This window comes from Cebus imitator, unplaced genomic scaffold (genome assembly GCF_001604975.1).
Source record: "Cebus imitator isolate Cc_AM_T3 unplaced genomic scaffold, Cebus_imitator-1.0 Scaffold139, whole genome shotgun sequence".
NCBI lineage: Eukaryota > Metazoa > Chordata > Mammalia > Primates > Cebidae > Cebus > Cebus imitator.
The window spans coordinates 368,463-391,968 of NW_016107454.1; the positions used below are offsets into that span (position 1 = coordinate 368,463).

Consider the following 23,506-nt stretch of genomic DNA (forward strand, 5'->3'; position numbering starts at 1 on the left):
CACACGCACACACAGTATCTATCTGTATGTCTGTCTGTCTCTATGGGGAGAGACAGGGAGGAGCAGCCTGAAGGCCGTGGAAATGCGAAGGGCCAGTGTCCGTGCCAGCTGCGCTTTTGCCCTTCGACTGTCCACACCAGCTCCGGGGGCGACACTGTGGAGGCCAGGGCAACCCACTCCCTCTGGGGGGAGAAGGCACTGTTTCAAATGAGTCACACGGTTGTTCACGGTACATGTGTTCTCTTACTCAGACATGCACACATGCATCTGTGCACACACCCACACGGAGGAACACACACATGCACACATCCACGCGTGACAGGGCAGATGCGCACACACACACTCACACGCCTCGGTGAGCCCTGGCTCTCAGAGTCCGTGGCTGCTCCACAGGGGCTGAAGTCATCGTATCCTGCCTACCGTGGCCTCTGATGCCGTGAATCCTGGAGGGCGGGGCATCCAGTGAGGCTGGACGGTGGCTTGGAATAAATGTTGCACCCAGGAGAGCAAAGGGCCCACGGCCCGGCACTGCCCGGCGGCTCCTGCCTGCACGGCCTCCCCAGCGCTCCCGTGGGCGGGACTGAAATCACTCCTGAGTCATTCACCTTCCTCACCCACAGGCTTCAGAGGCGCTGATGAGCGATGCGGAACTGTGAGCCTTGTGATTTGCTTCACTCATCTGCAGACCAACATTGCTCTCTGCTCTCCAAGGCAGATGAACTCAATTCCCTTCATCTTTTTTCTCTCACATTAGAACTCCCAGCCTAAATCACTTTTAAATCTTCTGGTTTTTATATCCTGCACCTTTTCAATATCTTAATATTTCTTCCCTAAAATATAATAGCTAAACCTTTAAATCTTTCAAGGGAAACAGGCAAAGGTAGAAAATTAAAAACTTGGCAGATTGCCAGGGAGCTGGATGGCCGGTCACACCTGCACGAGGTATTAACTAAAGGTTCCTTCGTGCTCCAGTGCCTGGAACTGTCACTTAAAAGCATCACACCACCTAAAAAAGCACCAAAGGCCTCCTGGCTCCATGCAAACCAAAGCTGTGTGCCAAAGGAGACGTGACAGTCAACGAGAAGGCATCGGGACCCTCTGTGCTGTGCTGGCACGTCCTCACCACAGACACAATGGGGTGAAAGGAGGCGACCACCAGGCATTGCCCACCAAAGCCACGGGTATCTTTTTGTTTGCTTGCTTGGTCTGTAACATCAGCCTTTGAGTTTCTTGCCTTCAGATACTGAAATTCTTCACATCCTTCGAAGAACAATCCAGACTTAAGGACATGATGACCAAAGGACATGGAGAAATGGATTCAGCTGAATGTTCATCATGGGCTGGGCCTGTGCTTTCCAGTTCTGCTCAGGAAACCAAACAAGCCCTCTGTATAGACGTGCATGAGGGAGGACATGGCGACTGATTATTTATTAGCCCTGAGTTTCCAGAGGGGCCCTGGAACCAAATCTGAAGCTGTGCCCCCACGCTGGAATCAACACGATTTATTGCATGACATCCGTCTTCTCAGCTCGGTGATGAATTCTGGTGGCTGAGGGATAAACTGTATCTTAAAAAGCTTGTGTGGGCTTCTGTTGCCACGGCAACACCCGTGTTACCATCACTCCTCTGCCTATCAAAATCACAACCGGAACGGAAAACTCGCTTTTATTTGTTCCATTAGAGCTGCTGCTTGTTGTGTATAATTACTTAAATGACAAAATATGATGGCCCTATAGGTGCGTCTCTGGAAGGCACAGCCATGGTCAGAGACGGCCCCACGAGAGACTGAACCTGTGACTGCCCCAGTCAGGCTGCAGCAGCTCATCAGAGAGGGGCACCTGTGGTCCCACCTCGCTCAGGGCTGCGAAACCCCAATTCCTGGTTTTCACCGCAGACCACTGCTAATGCAGATGCCAAGATGGAACAGTAAACAGCCGCCGAGGCGTGCCGGTTCCACCGCAGTGCATGTGCTGGCTAAATTTAGGGTGAAGAAAGAGATGAAGATTTATGATTTCCTGCAACAACGAGATGAACGCAAACAAACCATGCGCCCCTGATGCACCTGGCTGGTGACCACCTCCACCATCACCCGGGTTCTGCTGGATGAGGGGGAAGGAAGCGGGCCGCAGGCCTGCGCGGGGTGGGTTCACTGACCTCATGTTCCGGGTGTCCCAGCCACGGAGGGTGGTGTCGCTGGCTGTGGCCACCTGGGTGCAGTTGTGGTGTGGGCTCCACCGCCCTGAGGTGAACCTCAGCTGTCCCTTCCCTTCCAGAGACGCTGAGCTGGCCAGCTGCAAGTGTCAGCATGTTTTAAAGGAAGAAGAAAGGAAGAAGAGTTGAAATCTGCTCAGAAAATTCGAGAGGATACCCTACAGTCAAGGGTACTAGGGAAAGAAACTGCTGAGAATAGTTAGGAAGTTCTTTGTTTCCTTTTCTTAAACAGCAACAATGTTTGAACCTTACTTGGGAAAACCTATCAAACTGAGCACAGCAAAAAAGAGAAAGCATATTCACAGGGCTATTAAAGAGCACTTGCGTACAAGTACGTGATTACGGAAAATCAATGCCAGCTTGAGGAACACAACACAAAATAACTCAAACATCTGGCTTTCCCCAAAAAAGAGGCACAAAGAGTCAAGTCCACCTGACCAGTTCCGGAATAACAAGGGGACAAACATTCCGCTTGATCAAATCCTGTCTTCAGGGCACAGCCCCTTCCCTCCCCTTCATCTCAAGGCCCACACGGCCTTCATGTGGAAGTTAATCAGACCGCCCCAAGCCACTGAGCTGATCCCAACGACCTCATCCAGGCCCTCTGGGGCTGGTGTTAGAGCTAAAACCTCCTCCTGCCTTACAGAGGTGGGGCCCCGTCGTGAGCCTGGGAGAGGTTCCCCATCTGGTTCCTCTGCCCTCCTGGGATTTCCTGCACGGAGGTCATGTGTGCTGGCTGCATCGCTGTGTCCATTTCGGGTTTGAATGTCAGTGTACAGGATAAGTGCTGAAGGCAGGAAGGGTCCAGGTCTGCCCCAGGGTCCTCTGTCACACCTGCCCCCAACTCCTCTCAAGGGACACAGTTCCAACCACTAATTCCTTTAACTTTCAAATCAGCTGTGCTCTTCAGAGCCCTCTGAGAGAGGCCTGGGGCAGGTGGCTGGTGAGGTGGGCCAGGCCGGGCCAAGAACAGGTCTGAACAAGCTGCCAGACAGGCCGTGAGAGGCCAGCGACTGAGCTGGTGCTGGAGTTTATTCACCATCACACAAGATTTACTGAGGGGCTTTGCTGGGCAGGGGCAGGGTGGGCATCTAGGCTCAGGGTGAACAAGGCCTGGAGGTCCCTACAGAGTGAGTGCCTGCTACAGAGACACACAGGGGCTGTGCCTGGAAACCGCCAGGCAGAAGGCAAAGACAGGTGGCTCCCAGTGAGAAACAGGGCACCCTCTCGGCCACGGGTAAAGGGCTTTCCGGGAGAGCACACTGGCTGCAGAGCTCCTGGGCCCTCCCAGCAAGAGGCCTCTTCACTTCAGAGGTGGCCACTGGGAGGCACGAGCCACAAGAACTGATGTCCCTCCGGTCCTATGCACAAGGACTGTGAGAGAGATGAGAGCCCCAAACAGTCCTGGTCAGAAGCCGAGGGGGACAGTCGTCAGCAAGAGAGGCAGACGCTGTGATCGGTCAGGGGAAAGGGGCCTCGGGCCCAGGAAGAACCGCAGCTCCATCTCCCATTCCCAACGCCTACTCTGATACTTCGGAAAGTTTTTGGAAACGGAAAGCCACCATCCTGGCAGAGCCTTACGGCGGTGAGAGGAGGCCAAGAGAAGGTGGGGACGCAAGACACCCACTGGGGGAACACATCTGGGCAGAGGTCAGGGGATTGTGTCTGCATCTGGGCAGCCATGGGGGTCTGTCCACATCGGGGCAGAGGTGACATGGGTGTGTGTCTGCATCTGGGCAGAGGACATAGGTTTGTCTGCATCTCGGCAGAAGTGGCAGGGCTCTGCCTGCATCTGAGCAGAGGTGACAGGGCTGTGTCTGCACCTGGGCAGGCACGTGGGGTGTGTCTCCGTCGGGGCAGGCACGTGGGGTGTGTCTCCGTCGGGGCAGGCACGTGGGGTGTGTCTCCGTCGGGGCAGGCACGTGGGGTGTGTCTCCGTCGGGGCAGGCACGTGGGGTGTGTCTCCGTCGGGGCAGGCACGTGGGGTGTGTCTCCATCGGGGCAGGCATGGGGGGCCTCTGTCTGCATCCAGGCACAGGTCACAGGGCTGTGCCTGCACCTGGGCATGCATGAGGGTACATGTTCACATCTGGGCATAGGCAAGGGGTTAGGGCTGGGGTGGCACCTGGGCCTCACTGAGAGCCAGGAGAAGAACAGTCATGGTGATCAGTGATGGTTGGAGGTGCTCTCTGAGGAATTGCTTGGACAAGGAGCACTGGCAGGCTGGCTGTGGCCCTGTAGTGGACCTGGCTGCTTCCTCCCAGCCCTCAGGCAATGGCTGCTGCCGGGCTCCTTCTACGGTTTACAGAGAGCCTCCTGTGTGCCCACAGCCCAGCTCCCCTGTGCCCAGATCCCTCCCCACCCTGGCCCACCACTTTCATCCCCACAATCCAGTGACTTTCGGGAGGCCAAAGGATGTCTCTTTAGGGAAAGCTGGGGCTTTTGTTTTACAGTCTCCCTGGTAAACAATCTGCTCTACTGCTGTACGTGCCAAGGGTGACTTACTGATCCCCTCTCCACAGTGAGCTGAAGGGCTAATTCTGTTCCAGGCAGGAAATGTTAATTGTATTCCTGTGGTGCGGGGACACTTGGCAGGCATGCATCCAGCACAGGGACCAAGCAGGAAGGCGCCAGGAGCACACAGAGGAGGAAGCGGGAGCCGCCACCCAGTCGGGCCTCAGGAAGCCTGTGCAGACTGAAAGGCGCACCAGGGGTGGGGCAGGGAGGGTGGCAGAGCAGACACCAGCACACGCAAGCATACGAGGGCATGGCTGGGTTACGCTTGGGTCGTGAACACCATGCCAGACGTTCACGGTGAGACTCTGGTCGGCTCACCCAGGTAGCCGGCGCAGCGCCAGGCAGAACGGCAGGGACAGCACTGGAACCAAGCACTGATCGTGGTGAGGACAGCCAGGGTCCAGGCCAGCCGTCAGGAGGACACAGCCCGTGCACTCCACACAGTGACAGCAGAGTGTGCAGCAGCTCAGATGCCAGACTTCAACTAGCGCCAGTAAAGGGAAATCGAACCTGAGGAGCCTGGGGTGTCTCAGCACCAAGAGGTGGGAGCTATGTTGGGCTATGGGGCTGCCAAGTCCCAGACATGTGCTCCCAGCCTCAGCTGGCCACCTCTCTCCACGCCTGCTCCGTTTCTTTCTCACTCTGCCCTGGCTCCCGTATGTCCACAGGGCAGAAGGCGAAGCCGCCGGGAGCACCAGGGCCTGACATCCCCTGACCAGGAACCTACAGATGAGCCAATCCTTAGACCTCACCCCAAATTGCTGGAGGAGGAAGCAGACTGGCGCAACCGGGCCAGGCACTCGCCAGGAACAATCAACCCTGGCGGGGGGGAAGGGGATGTGAACAAAAGGGGAGCGCTCTGCCCATCAAACCAGAGGTGTCGCCCACCTTCCCGTTTCACCCATCAGACTTTACAGCATCTCTTTCTTATCATCACCTTTGCGGCCCAGGAAGGTGTAGCTCTTCCAGCTAGCAAGGGAGGTGCGCTCCCAAGAATGCTCAGCACAGACGCACACAGATGAGGCAGAGGCACCATAGGGATGGAGGGCGTGGCTCCCATGCAAGCTCAAGAAACCACATCGTGTGCAGCGTAGCACATGGGAGCCAAGGAGAGGGTACCCTCGCAAAGCTGCTGAGGGAGAAAGAAAACGGAGCTGGGAAATTCACCACACCGCCCCTAAACTCTAAGCCACAAGAAAAGCTTTAGTAAAAGCCAATTTGGGAGGAAGTCAAAATAGATGTTGCCAACAGCAATGATGGAATACAGTTTCCTAAAGCGGGGAATTGGTAGCAATATCACGCCAAAAACTAGCAACAGGTGGGGAGGGTTCACATTGTCTCAGAGACACAGGGTGAGCTAATTTTGGGCCTTAACTTTGGCAGCTTACAGTTAGTTAGGTTCTGTTCATTCATATGGACAATATGAATGAAGAAATACTTCTGTAATATTCCCTTTAGGTTAAAAAAAAAAAAAGGCTCAAGTGACATTTTTTTACCGGTACTATTTCAGCTTTCTGAAGACCTACTTATCAGGTTAATGAATATCCACTGATGACAATGAATATAGTAAAAAATATAAGACCAATAAGCAGATATAATGAAAAGGTTGGATATTGTTTCTAATTAATCAATATTGTATCCCAGTTAACTTTCTGTAAACTATATTGGTTCATTATGAAATGCTTTAGGAAGACAGAAACGCAAGGTCTCATCTTTAGAAGGCAATGCAAACTCAGCAGTGACCTGGACACGTGAGTTCTTGATGGCGTGTGTGGGAGAACGGCCACTCCAGAAGGAGAAGGCCCGAAACCCTGAGCCAAACAGTGCCAGCTGCACCCCAGCAGAGCGATTCCACCAAGCTCCTATACTTCAGCAGCTTCTAACTCCTAAGGGCTCCTTGCAGAAGCTCAGTCAGCAAAACGGAACGCCCCTTGCGTCCAAAGCCCACGTGGTAACACACGTCCCAGATTTCAGCTTCTGGACTAGTCTAGATTTTTGAAACAGTAAGTTGATTAATTAAGCCATGAACCAACCACCAATTAGCCCTGTAACTGCTCAGCAAGTCTTTACTGAGCAAGCCCCTCGGCCGTGCTGAGTGCCACGCCGTGCTGAGTGCCACGACGGCGGATGTGGCTTCTGTTCTCACACTCACCGTCTGGCTGCAGATGTAAATGTGTGCAACGAAAAGAAAATGCTCGACAGATAAAACTCGTTATCAGTTATTCAATGCCAGGCCCTGTGCTAAGCATTTATGTTCATTTCCTAATGAAATTGTCACAAGTCACATGATATAGATGTTAATGTCCCCATTTTACAGATGAGAAAACTGAGGCTTGGAGCAATCAAATAATTGTACGATGTTTTAAAAGCCAGCTCACAAATGACAAAGCCAGGGGAAATGATAATAACGTCAATTGAGAGGGATTTCAAAGAAAGTCGAACTTGCCCAGGTTAGAGCAACTAGGGAAAGATTTCACAAGGCTTAGGAACTGAGATGGGCTTGAGAAACGGAACAGAACTTAAAACGGTGAGACAGGGGTGAGCCATTCCTGGCAGATACAAAAGCCTGCACAAGGCAGAGACAGGCAACGTAAAGAAACCCAATTGAAGGGGAACCACAGGCTGGCAGTCAGAGGCAAAACAGACCAGCCGGGTGGCCAGATCAGAACAGCACTGAATGGGGTGGGACAGCCTGTGGCCGGGGTGTGTCCTCCATCAGGCCGGGTGGCCAGGATAACAGCACTGAGTGGGGTGGGAGAGCCCAGGGCTAGGGTGTGTACCTCCGGGTGGCCAGGACAGCACAGCACTGAGTCAGGCAGGAGAGCCCGCAGCCAGGGCATGTTCCCCTTCAAGCTGGGTGGCCAGGACAACAGCGCTGAGTAGGTTGGGAGAGCCCACGGCCAGGGCGTGTCCTCCATCAGGCCGGGTGGCCAGATCAGCACAGCACTGAGTAGGGCGGGAGAGCCCGCAGTCGGACGCCTTCTCCAGCTGGAGGGTGGATACAGAAAGCGGAGCTGGCAGAAATGAAGCTGCAGCATGAGGAGGCTGAAAACCAGGGAAGCTGGAGGCAGAAGAGGCCCGTGGTCGGCAGCGTCTGGGATGGTCCCTGGACTTAGTGGCCTGTAGAGTCCCTGCCCCAGAGTGGCCAGCCTCTGACCAGCACAGCAGGGCAGGGTCCCTCGGCAGATTAGAGGAGAAGAGATCTGGGCTTCATCTTGCTGGCTGGGATGAGGCAAGCTTCACACTAGGCCACATGGCCAGGAGCTGAGGGTGGCATCTGGCCAGCAGCTGGAGGAATCCAGGCCCTCAGTCCAGCGGCCCAGAAGGAGCTGCATCCGATCAGCAGCTCAGTGGTGAGCTCGGAGGCAGGCTCTTCGTGGTGCAGGCTGGGGCAACCCAGCCCCGCTGACCCTGAGACCACAGCCTTGTGCAAGGCTTCAAGTGGAAGTGCTGAGCCGTGCTTAGATTCCACGTGATCCACACAAAAGCTGAGGACATATACATGGGCCGTGCTAAGCAGGTAGCTTTGAGGTCATCTCTTCCAGCATCAGATAGCTAACACGAGGCACTGACCAGAGGTGAGGAGGAGACCCCCAAAGAAGGGGAGACCCTGATGGATCTCAGCAGCTCAGAGGCGGGCTCTGGTCCCCCTTACTCCACAGCTGGGAAACCTAGAACCCAGGGAGAGCGAGTGAGCTGCCTGCGGCCACAGCCAGCTGGAGGCAGAAACGGGATCTGTCTCCTGATTCCACCCCACCGATCATGCTAATGCGTGTACTCCCAAAGCCCTGGAAACTTCATGCTCACAGATGCAGAGAAGTCTGGAAGGTGAATTTTAATAAAAGCCTGAAAGATATTTCACCATCAATTTTTGAGGGTCTACTCAGGGCAGACGGTACAGTGTAAGTTGTAAGGTTAATCAATCACATTTTTTGGTTTCCTGGGGACACGGAGACAGAACTCAGCAAGAACTCCACAGGGCGCGACGCATGCGGTAATCTGTTTTTCAGCATTAGAGAAAAATATTCAGAGCTTCCCAGTCCAAAAGAAATGATTAAAGGCATCCCACAAAACTTTCGAGGGAGATGTTACTAATGCCAGGGCAGGAACAAAGGAATACACCTCCCAACGAACAAAACCATGTGCCCGGCGCCAGCTGCAGCAGTTCATGGGGAGCACATCTAACAAGAGTCTCAGCGTAAGATTTTGAAAGACAAAAAGCTGTACTTCCTGTCGTCTGATCCACAGAGACAAGGATGGGCTGATCTGGAGGATAGGAAAACCACAGAGACACAGCACTGTGCTCACAGCAGACCCTACTATGTGCAGGCCGCACTCACTGCAGACCCTGCTACGTGCAGACCGTGCTCACAGCAGACCCTGCTACGTGCAGGCCGCGCTCACTGCAGACCCTACTACATGTACACTGCATTCACAACAGACCCTACTACGTGCATGCCGCAATCACAGCAGACACTACTACATGCATACCGTTCTCACAACAGGGCCTACTATGTGCATGCTGTGCTCACAAGAGACCTTACTACATGCACACTGCATTCACTAGAAACCGTACTACATGCATGCCACGCTTGCAGCACAACCTACTATGTGCAGGCCGCACTCACAGCAGACCCTACTATGTACAGGCCGTGCTCACAACAGAGCCTACTACGTGCACACTATACTCACAAGAGACCCTACTATGTGCATACTGTGCTCACAAGAGACCCTACTACATGCAGGTCACACTCACAGCAGACCCTACTATGTGCAGGCTGAACTCACAGCAGACCCTACTACATGCATGCTGACCAATAACAAGGAAAATGGAAGACCAGCAGAATGAAGCAGGCACAACCCTGCCACCTTCTTGGACAGAACAGCAGGGTGAAGAAACAGCAAAGCTTGGTGTCTAGGGAACAGGACGCATGAAGCACCCAGTGCAGGCGTGTCCCAGGTTGTGCGCCCTGGGCTGCATGGCAGACAGGAGAGGCTGGCTTACAAAATGGCCATGACCACCCCACCATGAGCCCCTTCCCATCCTCAGGGACTAACACTGCTCTGAGCCGAGCAGGAGGAAATGTTCCCACCAATGACTAGTTTAGACGTGACTCGCAATTGTGTCTGACAACTGGACAGAGGCACCTCCAAGGAGGGCCTTCCATACAAACAGAGATACACAGAGAAATCTGCTGTCTCTGCCCTGGAATTGTGAGAGGCTGCATGTGATGGCTGGAATGCTGCAGCTGCCTTGCAGTCATGAAGGTGGAAAGCAGTCACATGTGGATACGGCAGAGTGGAAAGACGCTAAGTAGCTGAGACCTGGATGCTGTGAAGACGTTGTTTCCATGCGCCTTGTTACAGCAGATTTATAGCTTCCTCGTTGTGTAAGTCACTTCCTATGTCCTGCAGCCAAATACATCCTAACTGCCGCACCTCTAATACCCATTTGAGAATGCCAATGACACCGACGGACACTTCTCTTCACTGACTCTGGTTGGGAATTCCAGTCCCGGCTTTGAACGTGAACAACCCAAGCTTGAATCCCAGCTCTGCTTCCAAGTAAGCTACCATCGGCAGGTTACTTAGTCTCTTTGAAGCTTGGCTCCAGCTCCTATAACTCACGCACACCATGGTGATATTAAAGGATCCACCTGGAAGGGTTATAAGGATTAAATGAGATAGTACATGTCGAGTGTGCAGACATCGCCTAGCATGTGGCAGGCATCTTAAACATGTTCTTCTTCATTTTTACTATGACTCAAAAAACAGCACCTTGGAACATTCGGAAGAGCCCTGAGTGGTCTTTACACAGGGCAAACACTGATGCCATCTTCTGGAGCACTATGGTCTGAAGGAGGGGACAGACATGAAATCTGCTGGAGTTTCCGAGGCCCAGCGCCACCTTCAGGACTCAGAAGAAAAAGAAAAGGAAGAGGATGTAGGGCGGGCCAGGCTCTCGTGGCGGGACACCCGGGCTCTCGTGGCGGGACACCCGGGCTCTCGTGGCGGGTCACCTGGGCTCTCGTGGCGGGTCACCTGGGCTTTCCTGGCGGGATGCCCGCGCTCTCGTGGTGGGATACCTGGCTGCTAAGTCTCCTGTTTCCAGATGGCAGGAGTTGGCAGCACCAGGGTCCAGAGAAAGGGTGGAGGTAGGTCCTGCCAGGGTCACACAGCAGGTGGGCCCTCCCTCCCTGAGGGAGCTTGCACACCCAGCACGAATGGGACACAGAGCCCCAGGGGGCTGCAGGCTCCCACACACCATCGACGGCGCCGTCTCCTGGGGAGGTGAAGTGTGAGGTGCACAGAGCTCACTCCCATGAGAGTCTGGAACACGGCCCCCTGGAAAGGTAGAGCCTTCCTGTATTAGAAAATATACACAGGGCATCAGTTGTTCCCATTAGGTGACAGGATGTGATGTTTTAAACTTATTTTCAGTTTATTTCTAAAAGGATTCTATTTGTAGAAAGAATAGAACTGAAAGGGGTTTTGACTTCTCCTTTGCTACATCAAAATCTAAGCTGTTTCTGGAGGGAAAAAATGTGTATCTTAAACCCAAAAAGGCAGATTTGACCTCAGTTCTACACACTCGAAACTGGAAAGGCCATGAATACAGATTTGAAATTTTTTTACCAAGATGGACTAAACTATAAAAAATATTTCTGCAACCCCAATTAGACATTAGTGATCGTTGGAGAGATGGGTCTAATTAGAGGCAATTCTTGGGAGAGGGAAAAAGATCTTTTAAAAAGAATAATGAGGGCAGCAAACCCTGGGAGCAGAGCGTAATGACAGCGCCTGGGTCCCTCATGTCTGACTGTAATGATCACTTGCTGACTTTGGGGAAAGTCGTTTAATTATGAAGGAGACACAGATTGCTTTCTGGGACCTCACGTTCTTTCTTGGCTCTGCACCAGGGTCTTCTTGGTACCCCTCCTATGGGTGACTTTCGCCCATGGTCCAGTGTTGGAGATCATGTATTACGGCTGATCCGTCATACATCTGTGCACCCACGTACCCATCCACATCCACGCACCCGCCCGTCCATCCACCCGACAGGCACGCTCTCGATGCTTGGCGTGAGGAACGCTGTTCTGTAACCTGTAATTCCACTGTTAAATTGCCTCAGGCTCCCTACTTAATGGATGTGGAGGTTGACGTGGTCAGGCCGAGGAGCATGTCCAGGGTCACACTGTTAAGGAGTGGCAGGAAGGGGACCTGGTTTTGCAGGCTGAACTCTGCCTCAGCTGCAGGAGGACTCACCACCTCAGCGCCTCCCCTGCTCCCCAGGCCTGCCCCGCCTCCCCACCGCACCTCCTGCTGCCCCAACGCCTCCTCCACCTCCCCCACCACCTCCCCCCAACACCCGGGCCCCCACCCAACTTTTTCAAAAAGGGGAAGCCTCTAGACAATAACCGCACACTCCAGACAAGCAGCCCAGGAAAAATCATGTCCACACTCCCCCCAACAACAGGGAGGCCTGGACCCCGTGCCCCTGCCATGGTGAGGATGCGTGCAAGGAGGCTGCAGGCACCCGAGCGTTTTAAGCAAAGTGGACCGTGACTTCACCATCAAATGCACAAAGTTCACCCCTTAGGAGAACATCTTCAGCGTCCGGGTTGTCTCAGCTCTCAGCCTGGGGACAAAGGATGAGGCATAAAAGGAAAAACTGACAGAATGAACTTCATCAACACAGAGAGCCTTCCAGACAATGGAACATTGACTCAGTGATAAAATGAAATACGCTTTCAAGCCATGAAACATTGACTCCTTATTACTAAGAGACAGAAACCAATCTAAAAACCAGCCTTGTCTGGTTCCAATTCTGTGACATCCTGGAAAAGGCAAAACGACGGAGATGGCGAAAGATCCGGGCTTGCGAAGGGCTTGGAGGGAGAGCGTGAGGAAGGAGCCGTCATGGGAGCACAGGAGTTTTTTGGGCTGTGAAACGATTCTGCATGAACCACAGTGGAGGAAGGTGTCCTGACGCATTCGTCCAAACCCACAGAACATCAGCACCAAGAGGGGGCCTAATGTCAACAAGCGGCTCTGGGTGACGCTGATGTGCCCATGGGGGCTCCTCAGTGACAGCACCTGTCCCACGCCGGGGGCATGTGTTGAGAGCGGGGAAGGCTGTGTGAAGTCTCTATCATTCACTCAATTTTGCCGTGAACTTAAAACTGTTCTAAAAAAAAAAAAAAAAGAGAGAGAAACTTTTGCTCTGAAAAAGACCCTACGAAAAAGACGAAAAGAAAGGTGACAGAACAGGAGAGAGCACTGCCAGCCACGTCCGCGTTCCAGGAGCAGAGACTTAAAAACGGAGGGAACGTCTCCTCGTTTAGGGTGAAGGCACTGGTCCCACCCACGTCTGTTTGTCCAGAACTCAGTCCCCCGGCCAGCCACACCAGGCTGCAGAGAGGCTGCGGAGTGAGGCCTGTCCTGGTTTGTGTTGCCACAGAGGACAGGGGACAGACAATGGGACAAGGAGCTGTCCTGAACACCCCCACGACAATCACAGCTGCACGTAGGGTGAGAGCTCTTGATTTCCAGACAAGAAAACAATGCCCAGAGGTGAGCTGAGGAGGCCCCAGTGCTGCCGACCCAGTCTCCACGTCCAGGTGTCTTCAATGTTTAGCTCCCGCTTTATTTATTTACGTATTTATTTAGAGACGGAGTCTTACTCCGTCACCCAGGCTGGAGTGTAGTGGCACGATCTCAGCTCACTGCAACCTCCACCTCCCAGGTTTAAGCAATTCTCCCTGTCCTAGACTCCTGAGTAGCTGGGGTTACAGACACCCACCACCACGCCAAGCTGATTTTTTTTTTTTTTTTTGAGACGGAGTCTTGCTCTGTAGCCCAGGCTGGAGTGCAATGGTGCAATCTCAGCTTGCTACAACCTCCGCTTCTGGGTTCAAGCGATTCTCCTGCCTCAGCCTCCTGAGTAGCTGAGATTACAGGTGCATGTCACCACACTGGCTAATTTTTGTATTTTTAGTAGAGATGAGGTTTCACCACGTTGGTGAGGCTGGTCTCAGATTCAAGACCTTGTGATCCACCCGCCTCAGCCTCCCAGGGTGCTGGGACTACAGGCGTGGGCCACCATGCTGGCCTATATTTTTATTATTTTTTTTTATTTTTAGTATAGACAGGGTTTCCTCATGTTGGCCAGGCTGGTCCTGAACTTCTGATGTAAGGTGATCCACCTGCTTCGGCCTCCCAGAGTGCTGGGACTGCCTCCCACTTCTAAGTGAGAGCACGCATGGCTTGGGTGGAGGACAGGAGGAGAGGACTGAACACTCCCTGCCGGTGCTGTGCTTATTACCTGGGTCATGACATAATCTGTGCACCAAACACCCGGGACGTGCAGTTCACCTACATCACAAACCTGCACATATACCCCCAAACCTAAAATGAAAGTTAAAAAATAAGTACATAAAATTTTAATAATAAAATATCAGGAAAAAAAGGCAAATGAGTCCCCCTATGGGCACGCTGCAGTGAACGGGAGGGTGGCCGCTGGAACACAGCTGTCGGGTTTTAGACACAAGTTCTCCACTTCAACACTAACGAAACAAGCCTCTTTCTTTCCTCTATACCATGTCTCTTCCAGTTTGGAGAACAGGAAAGATGAAAACAGAACAGGCTTTCCAAGGTGTGCTGGCAAGGGGCCATAGAATGCACCGACCACCCAGAAAGTTCCAAGCCCCTCCCCACGAGCCCTGAGATTTAAACTCGGCTTCTGCCCACTGCTCTCTTGGTTCCCAAAACACAAACGCGATTTACATTTACAGGCACCCTGGACGTGGCGTTGGCTGCAAGGACCAGGCTGCTGTCACTAGGAGAGCCCCCAGCTTATGTTTCTTATCTGATCCTCCTGTGGTACATTTTAAGCATCTGATTAGAAACTTTCCAACAGAAATACTATGCTCCTGGTGCACACTCTCTTCCTTCGAAGGGGTGCTGTGTGTGTCATGCCAAGCAGATGGCACACTCTGGGCGGCCACCTTCAAGGAGCTCCTGCTCTCCTGCGTGAACAGGAGGCAGAGGTGGCAGCGGATCCCACCAAGCTTCCCTCTTCCTGCTCTGCACTGTCGACTCCTTGACAGAAGCTATTCATTTCATGGCGAGTGAAAGCTGGGAGAGGTGAAGATGAATGAGCACGCACAGACACAGAGGGCCATCCCTCTGCCCTCATCAGGGTCTATGGCCCCCATGGAACCTTCCACTCCAGGCCTCCCCTGAGTTCTGCTAATGATTCTAAATGGCAAGGAATCTCCACTTTAATTGCAAAAGGTAATGATGCAGTGAGCGTAAGATTAGATTCACCACAGAAGGCAATATCCTCAAACAATAAAAAAAAAAAACATTGAGAAGCTGGGTGTGAAGATGGCTGAAATCAATAGGAAGGGTTCTGTATTAAATACCACAGTGGAAGGTCACGAAGTGATATTGACAGAACTGCTGACAGTGGATTAAAATGGGGGAGAGAAAACTAAATTGATCTCTGCAGAAAATAAGTTACAGATTAATCACACTACCATGAAATCCTTTTGAGATGACCGAGGGTCTGAAGATGTGTTCACAGTTTGATTACAGAATAGGTCTCCAAAGTTGGGACAAATGAGAACCTGCTGCATCCTAATGCGTGGAACTCGACGTCTCCTTTCTCCCCGACATCCTACCTGACACAGCAAGCACAGTAGGTGTGCAAAAGGCTCTACCCAGCTCTTCCCACACCAGAAGCTGGGCCTTCTGCCCAACTGTCTACGCCAGGAGCTGAGCCCTCTGCCCAAGTGTCTACACCAGGAGCTGGGCCCTCTGCCCAAGTGTCTACACCAGGAGCTGGGCCCTCTGCCCAAGTGTCTACACCAGGAGCTGGGCCCTCTGCCCAAGTGTCTCCCCCAAAGCCCACCATGAGCCTGGCATTTTAATAGCAAAGTATTTTCCTCCTTCTTCCTGGAAGTTGACAGTTATGTGGGAAAGTCCTGCTAAAGCACAATGGAGGGAAGGGACTAAGAAGCATCGCCATCAACCATGACCAGGCTTCCTGCCAAATCTCCCAGAAGGTGGAAGATGATGAATATATTTCCCCAACCTGTAGGTGTGGTCCACGAGGGTCAATTTCAGGCATGAAATGTCATTCAATTTTCCTGTTTTATCTTAAAAGTTTGCATGAAATTTGCATTCTACTCCAAGAAATGAAGCTATGCTTTATATTTAAAGTTTTTCATAAAAATAATGATTTTCTTCCTTAAATACCATCAATGCTCTGGGGGAACGCCCAACACTTAATTCCGTGGTGAAGGCTGTGAGACTCTCTTCTGTCCATTCAAAGGTTTAAAGCTTTAACAGGGCCCTTAATATTTTGAAGTCTTGCTTATGTACCACTTATTAATAATGATGAATCATTATTCATGCCATCTTGTCAGCTAGAGGGGTGAGGAAAGGACTTATTAATATTCTAAACCACCATGCAGGAGAAGAGCTAAAAAAAACATGGCAGGAACAAATAAATCTAAGCTGAGGCCACCACTGGAGAAGTCTATCCAGTGGCTATTTGCGTGATCCTTAGACTGTGTGTAGGCAACGCGGCCCCCAAGGTATAAAGGACATTGTAAGCACTATCGGTTCAAAGTTCTTGCCTTTTCTTTTCTCTAAAGTGGCTACTTTGACATAAACAAATGCAAGGAAATGATGAACGCATGTAAAAACCACATTTTTAAAGCAGAAAATTTTAAGAAATCAAATATGAGAATATATGTATTAATATTCACTCTGTGAGAGACAGAGCATTCACATGATGCATATTTAAAAGCAAAACCAACGCAAAGAAAGTGCTAAGTTATTTTCACAACTCGTGCAAATACATTAAAAGAACGAGGCACCACTACAAAATTAAAATGTTACTACTGCTGCTACTTAAAAGTATGATTTTACCCAAATATACTTTAAGAATCCATTCATCAAAAGGATGGCAGGTCTGAAACAGCAGAAAATTCTCCTGGGCATCCCAGTCCCTCCTTTGCTCAACGTGCAGCAAAAGGCGGATGTTTTGCAAACCGCTGGGCTCTGTGTCGTATCTCACAAGCCCTGAGTGACATATAAACAGCTTTACCTGAAGGACCCCATCACTCGGTTCTTTGATTGATAATTCAGTCTGTTCATTAAGGTCAAAATTCTAAACTGATATGAAGGAAGAATTATATTCTGAATTTAGCTAAAGTTCTATTTAAAAATATAAAAAGGAACAAATGCTCTGTTGTTTTTACTTACCACAGCCTGGCTTGAGCTTTCCTGTAAATCCCACAGCAGGATGTGGTTATCGGCCAACGAAATGATTTTCTTCCCATCTCCCATTGGCTCCCACACGACACTAAGAGAAAGGGAAGCACCAAATGTTAACGTGAACGTTTGCGGTACCCAGCCTGGTAGCTCAGAGCTGTGATACACATTCTTCGTGACGCAGGAGGCCTGTTCCCGTCCTGCAGTCACTCGAGTATTTATTACGTTGTCATCTGGCAGAGCCTGTCAACGCTGCAACATTACTGCTGTCCCACTGTTAAGGACTGAATTATGCCCCCTGCCACATTCATGTGCGGAAGTCCCAGGCTCCCACCCAGGGTGGCACTGCAGGTGCCCCTCGATGTACACAAAGGCTATGTCCCCACCTCCATCATAAGTTTAAAATATCATGAGCTGAAAATGTAGTGAATGCACCTAACCCACTCATCGTCAGAGCCAGCCGGGCCTACCTTAAACACGCTCACAACACGCACATCCGCCTGCAAATGGGAAAATCATCTAACACAAGACCTACTTTAAAAGATAGTGCTGAATACCTCATGCAATTTATTGGATATCATACCGACAGTGAAAGCTAAAACGATTGTATGGGACGCGACATGCAGTTTATACAAATGCGCAGCACTTCCATGCCATTGTAAAGTCAAGAGGCCGTAAGTCGGGACTGTCCATATTTGAAACGGAGCCTTTGAGAGGTGATTAGGGTTAGAGGAGGTCATGAGGGTGGGGCCCTTGCAATGGGATTCGTGCCCTTATAAGAGACCTGGAGGGCAGGCTTCCTCTCTCTCTCTCCATCACGTGAGGACACAGTGAGAAGGCAGCTCTCTACACATCAGTAAGAGAGCCCTCACTAGGAAACGAATCTGCCAACACCAGGACACTGGACTTCCAGCCCTGGGAACACATTTCCGCATTGATGCTGCCCAGCATGTGGCATTTCCTGTGGCACCCCAAGCTAAGACACTCGCCAATGTGGACTTCATCGGTAACTAAGGATGGACACTGACCAGCTGAGGGAGACCTGTGGGGACTGGAGGGCGGAGAGGCAGCAAGGAGAAGGTGATTTGCACAGGATGCCCACATCCTCTGTAGCGATCCCCTCAGGCACTCAAGTACTGGAGGAGGTGGGAGGGCAGAGCTCAGAGCAGGGCAGGGGTGCTGCCACCGGCCACACCAGGCTCAGGGTCTGCCCTGCCTGTGACGTGAGGCCATTTCTTGATGTTTGAGCCAATTGGAGCCACAGTTTCCCATCATCTCCCCCCAAGTCATCCTAAGTGATACAGTGTGTATTCAGTTACTCAACAGAGACCAAAACCCTCGCATCTCTGCAGTAAAGCCATACAGAGACCAAGAATTTTTCAACTTGGTTGCAAATATGGGTCTCTGTTTTCTCTGGTGAAACTCTTAAATACTTATTTACAAAGAAGGGAATTTCATTTCATGTGCTTTAACCTGTGAGTAACTAAAGACATCAACAAGGCACTACATGTTTCTTTTTCAAACACAACACAACGCGGACTGATTGGGGACACCCTCCTGCACACCTCTCTTACACTGTCACCTCAGGACTGGCCATGGAGCTCTTATTATGTGTAATCACAACATTAACATCATTCAAAACCACAATTTCTTTCTCATTTATAGTTGAAGGAACACACAGAAAGCTCATAGTACTGTGCTCAAACGCCTATCACGCCTAGACTGACGAAGAGTTCACTGTATCTCATCTAATCATCATCATAATAAACACACAATATGTAGTAAACAAGACCAAAACTCTACAGCTAGGATGCCGAAAAACCTGCTCCCGTCCAGGTAAGACGGCGGCGTGTCCGCCGCTCCCGTCCAGGTAAGATGATGGCTGATCCTAACGGTGAAGATGCTTCTTTGGAGCAAAATGACCACACTTCTCTCGGCAGCCCAGTTATCGCAGGTAAGGATAGGTAGAGTTCAGACAGCTTGACAATGAATTCCAAAGGACAGCTGCCATGCAGGGAGAGAAGGATGCGATGGGCAGCTCACAGAGCTTGTGCTGGTGGAGGGACGCACTTACCACGTGGCACATTTTCTATGTGACGGGCAGTAAATATAGCTGGATTCGTAAGCTCCCCGGCAGATCTTAGAACTCATGTGTGCTCCCCACCAAAAGCAGGCAAGCAAAAGGCTGCAGCAAGGAGTGTCCATGTGGGCCATGCCAACGAACGCAGGGACAGTGACTTCGCAGCATGGTACGAGCAGGACGCAGTAGACATCAGCACCAGGACACGCGGAGTTTTTAACAGAGGCTCCAGAAATGCAGAGGTTCCCTTCCCAACTAACTCACACATCACAGGATGAGAACTAGCGCATCTGAGGTCAAAGACTCACTACCTAATTATGAATCAAAGTTAAGAGCTTGTAAGTTATCCACATTTCCCATAGAGCAATTTTAATAACACACAAACACTTACCTTGGCTACCATCTTTGGTGCCATAAATATGTGACTAAAGTGTCCCCAAATGGGTTAAAGGTTTCTGAATCATACACCCATCTATTAAAACTCTTCTATGTTCCCCACAATGACCAGCAACCTTTGGGGTACACAACACTTAATACTTGTTGATGAATTCTAAGAGTGAAGAATTCCAGGTAAGAGCGAAGATGTCATATTAACAAATGAGACTATTTTAAAATAAACTTAGTTAACCGTTAGTACATTTGGATTTGGATAACAGCCAACAACCCTAGAATGAGGAAACGTATTAAAGGCCTCTGAACAACTTCGAACCTTTGAACATTGCATTTCAAAGAGCAGCGTCCTCAAGCCCTTCCTCAGAAGACAAGTGTGCCCTTTCAGTGGCCCACAGTCGCAACATATGTGGTCATCTGGTTTCTAAGTCCACGAGAGAACAAAGTTGTGGATGAGGAGAGAAAAGCAGTGGCTGTAAACAGAAACGAAGGTGATTCCACTAGCCAAAAAAGATGATTAACTCAGAGCAAAACAGACTCGGGGAAGGAAGCAAAAATACAGGAATCAGAAAGACCCAGAACCTGGGGCAGTGCGTTTCGGACGGACTCTGAAACTCCAGCGTGTGCTCACAGGCCGTGAGGGCAGCAGCACTGCACTACAGTTTGTGTCAGGAACCGTTCTTAGTCATGACCAGGAATCACTGGGATTTACATGCAGTAAGCTCTAGCTAAGAAGTGGGAAACGTCAAAATATGTTTTGAAAAGTTTTATCTAAATGTTTTTCGTTAATTTGATGTTTAACTTCAATAAACACAGGTGCTTAATAAAACTCAAATTATCCAGAAATTGTAACCCCATACGATTATAATTTGTCAATTAACAAAAAAAATTAAAAACGACAACGCTAAAGATGTCAGATAGCTCAGATTTAGATCCAAATTTTTTAAAAAATGGAGTGAAACTCATGTAAAAACACTGTACAAAGAGGTGTACATTATAACCCACTGTGGATTGGAGGCTGACGCCACCCTCTGTGAAGCAGCACGCTCCACAGAGAGAGGCAGACACCAGCATCACGGGTCAAATCTGACGGCAGATATTCAGAAACCACGTATCACAAAAGCTACAACCAGCAAGACCCAGTGCGGTACCAGTCTGAGACAGCACTTCCTGGGCCCCAGCGAAAATCTTCAGAGGTCCTACTGGCTACCCTGATATACGCCTCAGAGTGCAACGGCACCTTAGCTGGGAAAACCCATGGCCACTCCCAGGCAGTAGGGGAGGTTTCACTCCCCACCCCCTCATAAGCAATGCTGAATACAGGTAAGTCAGGGGCACACCCAGCACAGCCCTGGTACAGTCTAGAGCCCTCACAGTGAGTGAGGTGCACATGTACACAATGGCCATAGTACATTCTAGACACTTATAGAATCAGGTACACACATTCACAACGGCTGAAGTACACTGGAGCACTCACAGTGAGCTGGAGACACATGTATACAAAGGCCATGGTACATTCTAGAGCATTTATAGAGTTGGGTGCACACACACACACAATGGTCATGGTACATTCTAGAACATTTATACAGTCAAGTACACTCACGATGGCTGAGGTACACTCTAGAGCATTCACAGTGAGTCAGGCGCACACACACATGACCGTGGTACATGCTGGAGCACTCACAGTGAGTTGGGGACACACACACACAATGGCTATGGTATACTCTGGAGCATTTATAGAGTCGGGAGCACACACAATGGCCGGGGACAGCTCTGGGATGTCCTGAGCATCCATTTCATGTCCTACATACTCAGGTGCTCCCGAAAACCTGTTTCCCAAATCCTCTTGTGTTTTTTCTTTTGCTTAGCAAGACACTTACATAAGTATTTGAACGGGTACCAGTTCCAAAGCGGTAGCAACTGAAAGCTGAATGAAACCCTTCCTCCACACACACCCAGCAAGCACAGCCTCCCGCACGTCAGAGAAGCGTGTGCTCTAAAGGACACTCTCCCGGCGGACAGATCACGGCAACAATGCCTTCCTCCCCTGGCTAGAAGAAAATGGTTGCCCTGGTCTAGTTTTGCTCCTGGCGTGGAATAAAAGAAGGAGGGGAGACGAGGATGTTTCCTGCAGGAAATCGTGGTGCACTATTCCACCCATTTTCTCTGCATGCAACTAATTTTACATCTGCCTTAGCGTGGGCCAAGGGATGTATTTCTCTATGAAAAAGCTCATATTTCTCAGTCATATTATCAGAGGAAACAATAAAATGAATTTCAAGTGGCTGTATAAGTAACTTTTTAGATCTATAAAGAAAAAATGTAATTCAAAAAGAAGTAAAAAAAGGATTAAAGAGTACAAGAGGTAATACTGATTTGCTTTAGAAAATAACTTGGCTTCGAGTTCTCACAGGTGAAGGTTTCAAGAAATGCTTCTTGGGTTCTGAAGATTGCAGAGAACATCGCCAGGCTGTGATGAAGTCTGCGAAGGGCACAGGGAAACAGCAGAAGGCCACGTGGCACTGCAGCCTTGGGAGTCACTGAGTCTGTGGGAGGGAGGCCTGAGCGTGCAGGGCCCTGAAGAGTGACTGCCGGGCAGACTGAAAACCTGGGACCTGGGTGGAGGGCTGCACGATGACATTGTGGATTTGCTTTCGGAGAGACTAGATGAAGGCATCATCTTGCTAGAAGTCTAGGAAACCAAATACACAAACCAGCTTCATGGTTTCTGGAAACAGCCATGGTGGTACCTGTTTGCAGAGTGGTGGCGGGCGGTTACCTGACCAATCACGGTTGTGTGTGTCTGTTTCTTGTTAAGAGATAAATGTCAAGGCAAAGAGGGGGAGGGCCAAGAAAGACAGTTCAGAAGAATCTGAGCACAGGAGCCTCAGGGTCCTACAAACCACAGAGGCCTGAGACTGGTGAGGTGGATTATACTTCACAGGACAGGACTGAAGCTGGAGGGGCACATCGCTTACAATAAAATAAGTAGTCTGCAGACGACGATGAATAGAGACGTGGCCTCTGGAAGGCAGCGCTGATTTCCTATCACTTTGCCTGCACTCTCAGGCCTTGACCAGAACACCACTTCCTCCCATGGAGTTGACGATCCACAGACGTCGCTAGGATTTGCCCTGGTCCTTCCCAGGTGGCAGACCGTATACCCCCACACATGCAGCACGCTGGTCACCACCAGCACCCAGCTTCCTGGCCAGACTGCCAACTCTGTATGAGCAAAGACCTCATGCCTCCCACTCACGGGAATATGCAAGCAGCCGGCACAGACCGTGACGAGCACCTAAGAGGCACTTCATAAACGTAGGCTGATGAAGCAGGAGGAGAGAATTCATCCCCCCGCCCCCCGAGTATGTATGTTTTGTGCATTCTTAAACATATAAAAAATAAACTTAGAAAAAGAGTCTGTTTATCAAGTACAGCTCAGTGAAGACTGGTTTGCCTTAGAACCCAATGGAAAGGGTTTGCTATTCAGTATCAAAAGCGCCTCATTAAAAAAGAGTTCTTTGCGGCTGAGCGCAGTGACTCACACCTGTAATCCCAGCACTTTGGTAGGCCAAGAGGGGCAGATCACGAGGTCAAGAAATCGAGACCATCCTGGCCAAGATGGTGAAGCCCCATTTCTACTAAAAATACAAAAATTAGCTGGGCATGGTGGCATGAGCTTGTAGTCCTAGTTACTTGGGAGGCTGAGGCAGGAGAATTGCTTGAACCTGGGAAGCAGAGGTTGCAGAGAGCCAAGATCGGGCCACTGCACTTCAGCCTGGTGACAGAGCAAGACTCCATCCTAAAAAAAAAAAAAAAAAGGAAAAAAAGGTTTTGCTTGTGAATCAATTCACAAGGAGCTGCTGGGGCCAGGTCAAGGTGCAGCCCTGCAGGTGGGCCCCAGGGTGGACATTTGCCCTCTGTTCTCTCGATGCTCCTCCTCCCAAATCTGCCCACCCCTGTTCCGAGGGCTGGAACTGCAGGCAGCATGCCTGTGGACAAAACCAGAACCAGTTTGTCCAG

General features: G+C 50.6%; 1 protein-coding gene across 4 annotated transcripts in view; it reads right to left on the reverse strand.

Moving 5' to 3' along the window:
* EIPR1 (EARP complex and GARP complex interacting protein 1) overlaps positions 1 to 23,506 on the reverse strand; it is a 164,866-nt gene that overhangs the window by 6,636 nt on the left and 134,724 nt on the right. For 3 of the 4 annotated variants that reach the window (XM_017541977.2, XM_037743262.1, XM_017541978.2), the window contains 2 exons: positions 17,005 to 17,104; positions 2,155 to 2,291 (listed from right to left, as the gene is read on the reverse strand). In XM_017541977.2, coding sequence (XP_017397466.1) covers positions 2,155 to 2,291; positions 17,005 to 17,104 — 237 coding nt within the window. The remainder of the gene's footprint in view (positions 1 to 2,154; positions 2,292 to 17,004; positions 17,105 to 23,506) is intronic. The other variant, XM_017541979.2, reaches the window with a different exon arrangement.